General features: G+C 40.9%; 1 protein-coding gene across 1 annotated transcript in view; it reads left to right on the top strand.

Moving 5' to 3' along the window:
- Positions 1-13,573, top strand: part of FGF9 (fibroblast growth factor 9) — a 29,056-nt gene that overhangs the window by 6,170 nt on the left and 9,313 nt on the right. Inside the window, exon 2 of the mRNA XM_002190058.6 lies at positions 1,643-1,746. Coding sequence (XP_002190094.1) covers positions 1,643-1,746 — 104 coding nt within the window. The remainder of the gene's footprint in view (positions 1-1,642; positions 1,747-13,573) is intronic.

Below are 13,573 nucleotides of genomic sequence, written 5' to 3'. Positions count from 1 at the left end.
TGCATGTCCAGATATAATGGGAATTTTAAAATTCTTTCAATGGATCAATTATATCTGAGATACTACGTATACTGGATAAACAGCATGCTTCCACTTTATATTACTTAAATAACTACATAGTTGCAAAATATTTCCTCCAAGTATTTTTTATTTGTGCATATGTAGAGAATAATTTTAAATGCCCAGGCCTTAAAAAAGGGTTATCAAAACAATAATACTGTGGTGTTTGTAGTGCTGAATAATATATAAGGTAATGATCAATACTCCCTTACAGGGAATATTTTTCATCTTTACATTAGCTTGGCTATAACTTTTCCCTATTGGCTTCAACTTGTGCTATGTTAGATCTCTGCAATTCATGCCTGCTATTGATTAGTGCACAACTATTTTGTGGGAGATGCCAAATTAATTGTTGAAAAAAGCCACGAAAGTGGTTTTTTATTGGCCACATGAGGCTCAAAACACACTATATTGCTATTTCATTATTTCATGTACATATAATTACCAATAAGCTTTAAAAAATAGTTATGCAGTGTGCTTAGACATGAAAATTCACATACTATATTGAAAATGCTACTCTGTGCAGGACACACCTTTTTTTGTGACTCAGAATGTAGCATAACACAGCAGCATGCTTCTGAATGTTGCTGGATAACTTCCTGTGAGATCATTACAGTCTTAGATGAGTACTCCCAAATAGGAAGAAATTTCCATTTTTTACACAAGATTCCTAGGCTTATGTCAGATTTAACCAGTAGCATCCTCGTTGCAGAGGTAAGCAATTTGCAGGGAAGGCTGCCAGAAAATACCCAAATCCTCAGAACCAGATGAGACAATTCTTGATACAGAAACTTGTACTGTGCACATGGATGCTGAACCTTGGAGATTTGCAAAAGCAGTGCTTCTCTGCAAAGTATTCTTATTTCTAAGTGAACAAATGTCTGTGTAAGCTTGCTGTTATTTGCATGGGAAAACTTAATCATGTACACAACTATTATACTTAGGTGTAGGATGTTTTAATGTCTGAATTTTAGATGAGTAAATAATAACACACAAGAGAGAATGGTTACTATCTAAACAGAAATGCATGACACTGGACTATACTAAGGATTTTCATTTCTCAAGCCTCTGGAGATCATCCTGTGAGTAAATCTTTCCCTGTATTTCTGATTCATTGATATCTGAAGGGAGATATTTTGATTCCATGTGTAATATTGCTTTATTTCACAATTCTGATGAAAATGTATTTTTTCAGAATTTATTTTGCAAGACATGTTTCATAGGTTCTTCATTACTGCTAATTTTGGCAATCTAAAAACTTTTTTCTCTGAATGTATTATCTGCTATGCAAATCAGAATAAACTGAGCTTAATATACGTGTTTAGGAATGATGAGAAAGATTGAGAGCAAACTTTTAATTTGACATTAATGCTGTCTGCGATGCATCATTCTAACAAAGACCCAAAGTGAAGTGTTGTATATTAATTTTGTTTCCCCATCTTCTTCCAAACAACTCAGAAAATGGGAAAAAAGCCTTGAAAATAGCTGCTTGACATTCAGGGATAAGTCATAGCTGGAAAAAAAGAAAAATCTTTCAATGGAAACAATACATACATTGTTTGTTTTTTCCTTCATTTCATAGGTATACTGGAATTTATCAGTATAGCAGTGGGCTTGGTCAGTATCCGAGGAGTCGACAGTGGACTTTACCTTGGAATGAATGAGAAAGGAGAACTGTATGGCTCGGTGAGTTTCTGCTGGCCTCGGGAAGTTGTGATCCTTACATTCTGTGGGGGAAATGGTAGCTCTTACAAGCTCCCTTTGCACTATGTGTGTGTGCTGTATGAGCACTCTTTCTGCTCTGAATATCTTGCAGTCTAATTCAAAACAAGACCCTGTGGGTGACATAATGAATGTGGGAGAGGGAAAAGGTGAAAAAATCAGGAATGAGTAATAATGCAGATGTATGGCAATTTAGATACAAACAATAGAGACTGATGGCCAGAGCTGGTCACTGAAGACTAAAGGACGTACTATAAGATTTGTAAATGTCTCCTGTCAGTGGAAACCTAAATCCAGACAAAGTGGATTCCTTTTGTGTGTAGGCAGAGAGCTTTCTAGGAATTGACAAAATAAAGTAGAGGGGGAGGCAAAGGGTGGCATATGTGGATGAGAGAATGAGAAACAAGAGTGTGACAGAAGTTATAAAAAGTATAGGAATGAGGGCAAGAGGCTTGGTGGTCTTGTCCTGAAAGTTTCGCTGGTGCTCCCTGAGGGATGGCAGCAGGAGTGAGTAACGGGTGTGAGGGAGGACTAAAACTTCATATTTCAGATGTGGGAGTTTGCCAGCCTACCTGCAGCTGATGGGTGACTGTTCTTGGCAACATGGCTGTCTTCCAGCAGAGCAGAGAGAGAGAATATGTGTATGTGTGCATGTGTCTGTGTGACGTGGCTCTTACCTGGGACTATTGGAGGCATCTGAAGTACAACCGGCTTCATACCCTGGGTAGATTGTAGGTAGGTTCATCTGAAATTTGGCAGATAATTCCCCAGATGGTAGAAGACAAGCTCTTTTAGCAATAAAATATCAACCTCCAAAGCTTACAAGGACAAGAGGAGCAGTTGTATTTGAGGAAGAGGATGGCAGGTTTGAAGGGTAAACAAATATCAAATGAAAGTGAATATCTGAAACAAAATGAAGTTGTGCATTCACAGGGCTTCATTAGAAGGAGAGAAGATTACAATTGTCCATTGATAGTGTAAATGTTGAAGAGAAACCTTCAAAAAGAAGTTAAAGTCATAGAGAAGGGCTTTGAATGTAATTGAAGACACCTGTGTCACAGGGAAAAGGGTGGGGATGGCAGTGAGAGTAAACATGAGTTGATGGTTTTGAGTGGGCAGGTGAAAACAGAAGAGGTAAGAGGGAAGTCCAGCTTCCATGTATATTATCCACACAGAAATGTGAGCAAGTGAAACCAGGAAAGTCCAGCAGAAGTGTTTCCATAAATGTGTCCATGTTCACTGATCTCTTTCTAGCAAAATTTTGTGTGAGAGAGGTGAAGAGGATTATCTTCTGAACAAAGAGCAAGCTACGTGAGGAAGCAGGGAGATACAGATAATGGCAGTATATGTGGGAGGCAGAAAAAGAGGGTAAAATGAGGGGCAGGGCTCATAAGAAGAGAATAAGTGGACATGGGAGAATAAGCTCCACGGAGAATAAGTGGACACGGGAGAAGAGGAGATACAGAGATGGTAAGAGCCAGTGAGTGGGAAAGGCCAAAGAAAAGGGACTTAGCATAAATGTCAATATGGAGGAGGTAAAGTTTGGAAGGATGGAGAGGGAGTGAGAAAAGGAATGGATGCAATGACAGATGTAAACCCGTTGCCTGTGAGGAGCAAGTTGTCATAAGTCATAATCCTTGTGCAGCTGATGAATGTGATAAAGAACTAGCAAAGTACATGAGTACATCAGGTTCAGTTAGGCAGCAAAAGAGCAGAACAACAACAGTAATATGAATCAGTAATGTTGATAATCATCAGTAAGAGTAATTGTTTCAACATATAAACAGAGTGAATCAGTTACTCTGCATTTCAGATATTCTGAGACAGGAAGTGTGGTTATTGATAGAGCTTAAATGCATAGACTTGGGAAAGCAAATGTTACATCACTTTCCTGTGCAATTTATATTTTGTATTTGCAATATGTTTGGCTGTCAGAGTAAATTGGTCAAGACATTCTTTTCTGAAGAAATATGCACAAAAAATTCTTTGTAAATTGGTAAGCTCCCTGCATTTATAAAATATTTGTTCCATGAACAGCAGTTCTAAAGGAGCCTGCTTTCCTAAGGAGTAGCGTCTCACAGTACAAGGCATGGGTCTCTCTGACATTCTGTCCCTGAAGTAGCACAAATTCCTCAGCCTTTTGTGTTTCTTGTATGGAGAAAGAGACAGTGTTAGCTGTCCATGCTCACCAGACTTTCAGTTTGCAGGGATTACATAGCTCACCACTTCCAAGTGGGATGTGCAAATAATTTCTCTCCTTTACCCTGCCTCTGATAGGGTTGCAAAACTGATAGGAACTTAATTTTCTTGAAGACCTTTGCCTCCTGATTGAAACTGGTTGACAAGCTAAGGAGAGACGAGCAGGAAAATGGATGTACAGTATAATTGGATAACCTCTTTTTCCTAAGAAATGACACTAAAAACATGAAACCATTCATAATGGAGAACTGGCAGTCTCTGAGGCTAGAATGCAAATCTTCAGGTTAAAATCTGATGGATGATACAGCTTATTGTCAGCCTCCAGAGATGGGACATACTAAAGAGTGATGATAATTGAATTACATTACTTCCAATGAAATATAACCTCTAATGGCTACTCAGTGTGATGATGCTTTAAAGCCTTGTCAACACTAGCAATCCTAGTGCCTATATTTCAGCAACTGTCAGCTCTCTTAGAAACACTGAGATAAGCAGGCCTCAGAGCAGATTTCTGTGTAGAATTGGCTGGACATTTTTAAGTGACAGTGTTTTGCTTTTGGTTTTGATCAAGAAATGCAATTAATTGAAAATGAAATTCTCTGATGGGAAAAAATTTATATCTTGAATCAGAAGCAAGGCACAATCCAGCACAGAATTATCTCTCTGGCAAAGTAGAAGTTCAGGTTAAATGAGATTAGTTTTGAGACTGATATGTGTTAGACTGAAAAACTTAAATCAGTTTTTTGCCTGCATTAAGCAGACCAATCTCTTCAGCTGAACTGTTCTGAAGCACCAGTAAGTTGTCCTTGTGCTGCTGTGCTGTGAGGTATATCCCTATGTCTTGGTTTCTTCCCTAAGGGCTGTGAACAGCATCAGCTCTGGCACAGAGCAGGTACACTTATGATGCAGTGGATGTGTTTCCTAAGACGAGAAAACCACACACAATTGAGTATCAGCCTAAGAAACACCTGGTCTTGCTCTAAATCAGCACTGGGGATCTAAGTAGGTGCTTAGATTCACAGCTTGTGAGGCATTCTGTACTTGACACTATTGGAATACACGCCCTGTGTCTGACACGATCATATTTATATTCTAATTACTGCATGAAAAATGCATTAGGCATGAACCAAATCAGTCACCTAAAAGACCTCTATCCTTCTATATTTGTGTTTGAAATGTTTTACACGGGAAGATTTTTTCCCAGCATAATTGTGGTGCCACTAGAGATGGGACATATGGCAAAGCAGAGCAGCCAGGGTGGGTGATTGCTGCCAATTTTCATGAAAGACAACAGTAAAGGCAGTTTCAGCATATCTTGATCCAGTCATGTTCCTCTTGGCCTTCCCAAAGTTCTGCTTTCCTCATAGATTATCTTCCTGACAAGGCACCCAACTCTTCCCACCTCCCCACTCTCACAGGAGGCAGTTCTGACTGCATTTTCTGGTCAGAAGAGCACAGTGCCTCTCATGCTGCTTTCAGGCAGATGTGTAACATAACGTGGCTGTTCTCAAATTCCTCCTCATGCCATAGATTTAGCCAGGGGAAGCTGAAAATACATGCACATGGTGCTGCAGAGAAGCCATTGGTAGCTACCTAACAATGACTTGGAGACTGGTTAGTGACAGCAGCTTTTCCTCCTGTCTCATCTGTCCCTGCTTTCCCTTTACCTTGCCTTTCCCTGGCAGCCTGCAGCTATGACTCATCATGTTTCACAGCAGCTACTGTGCTTGCCACTGGAAAGGAGAAAAAAATGCAAACTACGGATAGGACCCAAAGGGTGTTAAGACAAGACGTGAAGACCTTTTCCTTCCCAACTGCCAAACAGCTCTTACCAACATGTCTGGCAAGGGCATTAGCAAAAGTGTCTTAGCTGTGTTCCTCAGGGCCATGCCATGGAGGAATGGGAGTCTTTCTATCAGTCCCGGAGCCTTCATGCTTTTGTAGGCTGCCCCTGCTGTCATGCTGCCCTTGAGAATATTAGCAGCTGCCACCCGTGTGGCAGGCTGTGATGTGTCCGCACACCATGGGGTGCCCGTCATTCCCACTGCAGGCTGTCCTCCGAGGGAGTTTTGTGCTACCTCGAGCACAGACCAAGCAAGAACATGGGACACCCTTGCCTCAGCTGCCCTGGTTGTCCTGGGCTTTTCTGCAGTAGATAACTGTGCTGCTTCTGAATGCTGGCATTCCCACCTCACCGATCTCCCACAGACATGCACCTGCCCCATTCCTCTCCTCAGACTGGATATAAAGAAAAATTTTTTTAGTGGTGAGTGTGCTGAGGCACAGGATCAGGTTGCCAAGAGACATGGTAGATGCCCCATTGCTAAAAATATTCAAAGTCAGGTTGGACCAGCCTCTGAGCAACCTGATGTAGTTGAAGATGTGCATTGCAGGGTGGTTGGACTAAATGAGATTTAAAAGCACTTTTCAACCAAAATCATTCTGTGAAATGTTGGTGCTTCCACTGCTCCTTGTGCCCTTGGCAGGTGGCAAAAGACAGCTCAGGTTGGGTGCTGAGGAGGAATATTGGTAGTTGCAAGATCTGGAGCAGCTACCAGGAGAGCTGTGCAGGTGGGGAGAGGACAGCAGGAATGGAGATGGAGGAGTTGTTGAGGAAGGGAGAAAGAATGCTTGGAAGAAGAGCTCTGGGGAACATAGAAAGAAGCTTCATTTACTCACAGAGCAGCTGAGACAGAGCTGAAGAGCTCAGATCAGGAGCCAGGGAGGGAAGCTCCACACCTCTGGGTTGCAGACTTACAGGGTGTGTGCTGCGAGGTACGATGTAGGAACACTTTTAATAGGGTCATAAATTGCTGTCCTTCAAAAAGTGAACTGAAAGCTTGATCTGGGAGACTAAACTTGCCTTTTGCTCCTTAAACACTGGGAAGCGGGTGGAGGAGGAGAGAGAGAGAGAGAGTACTGTCCTTGAAGAAACATGTTTTCCCAGTAAGTGTGCAGGGAGGTGACGATATGCCTCTTTATTGTCGCAGCAGGGCTGCACCTGCAGTGCTTTATGCTTTTGTTTGGGTCCCCACAGTCCTGGAAGGACTATGAAGCTACAAAAACTGGTGAAAAGAAATTTTTCTGACAAAAAAAGGGACAATTTGTCATAGTTTACTGAAAATTGCTTGGTGTAGGCAAGTATTTCTTTGACTGTATTCTAAAAATATCTTTTATGTTCCTGTGCAAATAAAGGAAGGGGATTGTTCAGCCCTTCAAATGGTAGGTCAAGGTGCACGGAAACAACATGAAGAAAAAAGCAGGTTGAAAGTGCATGTTGGTAACAGCATTTGGGCCAAGTATATAATTACTACAGGCATTTAAGAACTGGGTAGATAAATAAATTACTCCCCAGTGCCATCACACTTTCCTTTTGAATACCTCTGATCTAAAACGATTCCATATGTCTCAGATTGATATTTTTTTAATAATCTGGATTATCTGATCCCAGTGTCCAAGTATCATGGTTGACGTGGGCTTGGAAACAGGACAGTTTCAGTGCACAATTTTTGGAAGGAGAATTAGTAGCAATTTCCTTGAGTGAATGCAAAGACTTCTAGGCTGAGAGTGATCAAATCCCAGGGGGGATAATGTATTTGGCACCTGGTTTAACACCCTTCTGCTTATGTTATTACTATTTTATACAATAATAAAGTGCCTTCTGATAAATGGTATAAATGGAGAGACAGAGGGTGATTTCTATGGCAGCTGGCTTGTAAGGAGTGGTCAGGCTTTCTGCACGAGTAGCTTTGCTCAGGAAAACCTGGCACTCCCATGATCAAAAACCCAAAGGTGTCCTTTACTGACAACAGCAGCTCTATTCTCCCTGGGTAAATCTGCTTTAAGCAGGAGGCTGCAAGAAGCAGGCCCTCTGGTTAATTTGATGGGCAAACCCTGAAGAGGCCCAGTTCAAAAAAGTAATTATGGCTCTGAATGTGAAGGAGACTTGAAACGTTGTCAGAGATGCAGAAATCCTTTGGAAGTGGTATCACAGCAAGGGTGAAACTGTGTGTAAGGATTTGAAGATTGTGAGTGCTTGGCAGAGGGTCTGCAGAGAATGGGAGAAGGGCAGGTTGCAGAAAAGATTGTGTCTTAGATGTAGAAGCATGAAGATAAAATGGAAGTTGCTGCAATAAAGCTGATTTGGGCCCTGAAATATTTTAAAATATTTTAAAAGATTTTAAAAGATTTTTTTTACTAAAACTTTGTTAAGGTGAAAAGTTTCTAAGCTATATACTGGAAAGGGAACAGAAGTCTTCACCAACACAGTGTATTCAGGCAGGAGTGTAAATGCAATGCAGTTTGAATGTGGATGCTAACTGGGCTAGCCCCGTTTCTGATAAAATCCTTTGGGTGGTAACATGGCTTTGGGGAGCTCCCTGCTGTGGGATGAACAAAGAGAGCTGCTACTGAAAGAAGCAGCTATTTTCCCTCCAACCGTCCATCCCTTCCCTTTTGCTGGCACAAGTGTTTCTTTGCTGTCTGGGGAATTGAAGCACGAAACTGGAAAACAAATCTGGCCAAGCAAAAGGGCTTCAGCCACAGTGGTACCCTCCCAGGTCACTGGAAGGTGCAGCACAAAGGTGGGAGCAAGCAAGCTGTGGGTGAGGCAATGCAGGTGCTTTCCAGCCTTGAGTGTGTGTGTACTTCGGGCTGTGTGGTTTGTGTTTTGCTGGAGGGCTATCAATCTGGCTTGGAATGTGCTTGGGGCATTAGGAACATCCTTTTACATGAAAGAGTAGAGGAAGTACATGTGTGATGAGTTTACTGAAGCAGCATAAATAGTTTCAGGCAAGAACAGTATTTGATTTTTGGTAGGAATATCTTTTCCTAGAAATGGAAAATAGTGCTAATCTTCAGGGCAGTGTTAGGTATGACCTACAAAAGAAAGTGTTTGTTAGAGTGGGTAGAATGAGTGTTACTAAAAAACTTGTATGATAGATGGTGAAAACTTTGAAAAGAAGACAGTAATGGGGGAGTGCTGAAAGGTATTCAACTGGAGTGAAGCTGTTAGTGGAGCTTTTATGGGTAGGTCCCTGCATTGATTTTATTTCCTGATTTTATTAGGGACATTAAACATCTCATCATAAAAAGGTAGTGGTGTGTTATTGAAAGTTTTTGCAAAGCTGGGAAGTATTTCCTGCACAGGAGGCAACCTCACAGAAGGGCCTTGGTGACCTAAAGTGCCTAAAATATTTACACATGAGGAGAGCTCTATCAGTGCCATTCCATACAACACTAGGAGGATCCAGTCTAAATGCAAAATGCAGTTGGTCACTGTGTTAAAGAAGATGAAATGAAACCAAAACAGGTACAGAAAGGGCATGCTGGGATGATCAGAGGGATGAAAAGACAATCAAATTATAGACTCTAAAGACCTTGACTTAGCCTGCAGAATGAAAACTGAGAGGGTATGCTCTTGCTCTCTGTAAATACTTCGAGGTGTAACACTACTCTTGAAATAGAGTATAAGAATGAATTGGTTTGAATGGGTCACAAGAAAGCTTAGGTTGCATAATGAGGAAGATTTAGGTTGTGAGGAAATGGTTTTTTGAGCTGGCCAGGGAGATTTTTGCAGGGAGGTGTAGATGAGACATAAATGCTTTCTCAGCACTGTACAGTAGGAAACAGCTTTGTGACTGTGGGCATTTCCTTTGTGGAGGGTATAGGTCTGAGAAAAGTCCATATACTTGAGTTACCTCATCTACCTCACCCTTGCAGATAACCACTCCTAGAATTTGGATGGGCAGTTTTGCTGAAAGCTGGGTCCTGTTAAATGGTGTTCCCCACAAGCACCAGCATGGGGAATGAGGCAGGAACTGCAACCCACTCAGCAAGGTATTAAGGATTCTGTAGAAAAAAAAGGTGTTTTGAGATGTGGGTACTGGTGCAGGAAAAATGATAGGTCAGTACACTTGACACAGGTAATATGGGAGAAAGCTTTGTGAGAAACTGCAACTTTTGTGGTTGTTTTTAAACTATGACTTTCAGTCTTTTTAAAATCAGATTTTCATAGACTATAACACTGTCATCAAAGAGGGACACTTACTAGAAGTGTTCTGTGAGATAGATACTATACTTTTCGTCAAGTCTATGGTTCCTCAGAGGACTTAATTTCAAATGCTAACTAGGTCTGAAGATAATTTTTTTTCTGAGAGAAAACCCTCAGTGATTTTCTTGCCTTGGTCTGCAATTCTTTGTTGATCTTGGATTCTCACAACATGCCTAGGACAGGAAAGTATGTGTAACTTCTATATAAATTATGTGTGTGTATGTTTGTGCATGCACACACACACACACACACACACACACACACACACACACACACGCATGTTTCTCTGTGTGCGTGTATAGGAAGCTAAGCTTTGGTAAAGTAAGATCCTACTCAAACCTTAGTTTAATGATTTGGTATCCCCAAATTTAAGGTGTCTGAAATTTTGTGTTCTCATGACAACAGGAGGCTAGAGGTGCTGCTTGAGGAGGTAGACAATGTGACCTTGCAGGAAGCCCCTTCCAAAAAGGACAGTTCTGATTCCCTGCTAGTGCAGCATGCTTCTGCTTTGTTCCATGCTCCAACACTGGCACTTATCTGACCTGTCAGGAGATCAGCTGAGGGATATAAAGCCACAGAAAAATGTTCAGCTTCCTGAACTGGCTTGCTGCCTGGTTGGGCGAGCACTAGGGCTCAGTGGGGGAATCAGGTGCACTGTGGGATGGTTGAAGGGTTGAGCACCATGCTTTCAACAGCAGGGAGTTGTTAAAGTGGTAGCAATAACTGCATTGCAAACCCAAATCATATGCAGCAAGCAAGAGTGAGACATCTTCAGATTCTTTTCTTTGCAGTTGTGTAGTTCCCTGTCACTGCAGCCCTGAGCCTTTCTGGAGCTGGCTGTGTAATCATACAAGGGTGTGAAAAGGTTCAGTGTCTTTGGTTGATCTGAGAATACTGTGTTGAAGTGGCATGCTAAAAGCATCAGCAGCAGTGACACACTGAGATGTGCTTGGGGATTATTCACTGAATCAGATAAAGATCTGATGTGCTCTGTTTCTGATTCAGGAGCCAGTGGTATGTGAACATGGCACTCTATCCCACTTTGCCATTCATCATTTTCAAAGACAGATTAGAAAAAGTCTGCCCTGTGGGGACTTCATTAGGGATTTTGACTAGGTTGAGATTTGCTTTGCCGTTTGAATGTGCTTGGGCTGATTTGGTGATGCGCGGTAATGTGGTTCATTTGTGTCACATTCAAAAAGCTTAAGAAATAGATCTTTTTATAGTGTAAATCCATATTTTCCCCTTCTGTAAAGCCTTTTTGTTTCCTTTTTATTCCTTTTATACTGGCAGATATCTGATTTGAGGATAAGATTTTATATTTGTGGTCTACAGGCTGCTGCTGAGGTAAAATTTGTGTTCTGTTGTGGATGCTGCATACTTTTGAGGTCTGGCCCAGGCTTTGCATCTTTAATCTGCTAACCTTTGCTCTTCAAATTTAATACAATTATAGAGGCAGTTTTGACTCAAGAGAAATTTTGACTTGATTCTATTATGGTTGAAATACCATTGGCTTAAATGGAATCAGGATTGGACCTGCTTCTGTAAAACCACCAATTAGTTTTACGGTTGTGTCAGCAGATCCAAATCAAGATAAGAGCTGTATTGTATTCATCATTTAAAAAACCTAAATCTAGACAGGGTTCCTGCCTATGAGAATCTGCAATCTAGAGGCAATCTTTTAACACGCAAACTTACTTTTTCATGACAAGGGGGATTTCGTCCCACTGATGCCTTTGTAAGGACATCATATAGTGTATAATCTGAATTCAGAACAGGAAAGTTATTGAGAAGATTTCAGCAAAATAATTTATTCATTTTAGAATATACAAACATTGTAAAGTTTAAAAAAAATAGCTTTTTTTTTTTTTTTTTTTTACTTTAAAAACCTGATTTCTTTAGAAGATCCATGTTTGCAGGTACTTGAGAGACCAACAACCTGGTCTTTGAGCTCTTCAGTCACTGGTTCTGTTGAAGTTGTTACTATATATATCTTTTGGGTTTTTTCAGATAAAATGACAGTTTCTTTCATCAAAGCTGAAATTAACTGCATGACTGAAGTTCTACCCATTGAAAGACAGGCCCACTGGTGTGCATGTGAGGAGTAGGGGTCTCTTGAAGGAGCAGAGCCTCCAATGTTTCCCAAAGGCTGGGTCAGCTGTATCACTGACAGCATAAGTCATGGCATAGCAACACCAAAGATGTGTGGATTTTCTAAGAAATATTAAAGAAATATCCTTTATTCTACTCAGAAAGAAAGATACTAAAATTGTGTAACTAAATCCAAGACTTTGTGGCGGGATTGCCCCTGGGAAAAGGAATAGGGCAAGTATCCAAAAAGTCACTCCTGGAGAGACTGTTTATGAGAAGTGTTTGCCAATGGAGAGGGCGCTGCTGTTTGAAAAGGGAAGCATGACATCTTTTCTTCAGCAGCAACTATTTGAAATGCTGGCCTTTCTTCCAGTACAGACAAGGTGGGAAATCAAAAGGCCTCATTTTTAAACCATCTAAACTGAATAAGCAATTGGGGCCTGCTAGGTAAAGATCATAGTGTGCCAATCCTTTGTTGTAGTGCCTACCAAAACACATAGTTTTAAAAATTTCTCTGTGAAGCTTGTTGGTTTTCAAGACCCCAGTGGATATGTGGCATTTCAGTGAGGATCTTTCCAAAATGTGATAGCTTGTGATGCTATGTTTATTTGATGACCCCTGTGCAGAATGACAATGTGATCAGTAATGTCCTTCTCCTCTGAGCTAGTACCTAGCTGGTAGCTTTGCATAAAAGTTATAGCAAAATACAGAGACAGGCTTTTGTTCATTAGTCCTTGACCAAATCATCTTGCTGAAAGAATAGAACATGAATTACTTTTATAATATACATTTATATCACTACATAGGTATAATAATTATTTGGTCCCCATTGCAAAGTGTTTCATGAAGGGTCCTGAGCATTCTGCTCTTTTTATGATGGCACCTGGTATCTGAGACATGAGGTGTTTCTTTAATCGATTTTGTGGGGTGCTCCCTGAATGTAGAGGCTCATGCAGATTAAGTTCTTTTTATCCCTCACTTTACAATGTTTTTCAGCACGTGAGTTTAGCTCACTTAAGCAGCACTTTCTGCTGAATGAGATCCATCTCTCCTTTAAGCCTGTATTCTGTACTTAGAGAACTGCAGAACAAAGCAAAAAATACTGACAAAACAATTTGTTCTATCTTAGTTGGATTTAAGGAAAGCGTGTTTTATTTAAAAATCTCTGTCTGCTTAAAACCTTAACTGGTATTCAGGCTAAAGACTGTGTGTAGCTGTAGAGTGGCAGCCCTCCTTTGACATACAGGTTGTCTTTTGATAGAAGAGAATTTGTGGAGTGGGGAGCTGGGGGAGGTCAAGTTACAGCTTTCAGTAAATCTGAGCGTGCCTGAAATGGTTCTTTTAATGTCTTAAAATATTTGTTGCCTTTTTATCATTGCAAGGCTGATCCATGTTCCATTTAAGCTGATGGGAACCCTTCTCCCATCTTCTTTAAAACTTGGCTCTGGC

The sequence above is a fragment of the Taeniopygia guttata genome, chromosome 1, assembly GCF_048771995.1.
Source record: "Taeniopygia guttata chromosome 1, bTaeGut7.mat, whole genome shotgun sequence".
Taxonomy (NCBI): Eukaryota; Metazoa; Chordata; class Aves; order Passeriformes; family Estrildidae; genus Taeniopygia; species Taeniopygia guttata.
Note: the sequence above shows the minus strand (reverse complement) of the source record. Positions and strands in the feature narration are given on the sequence as shown.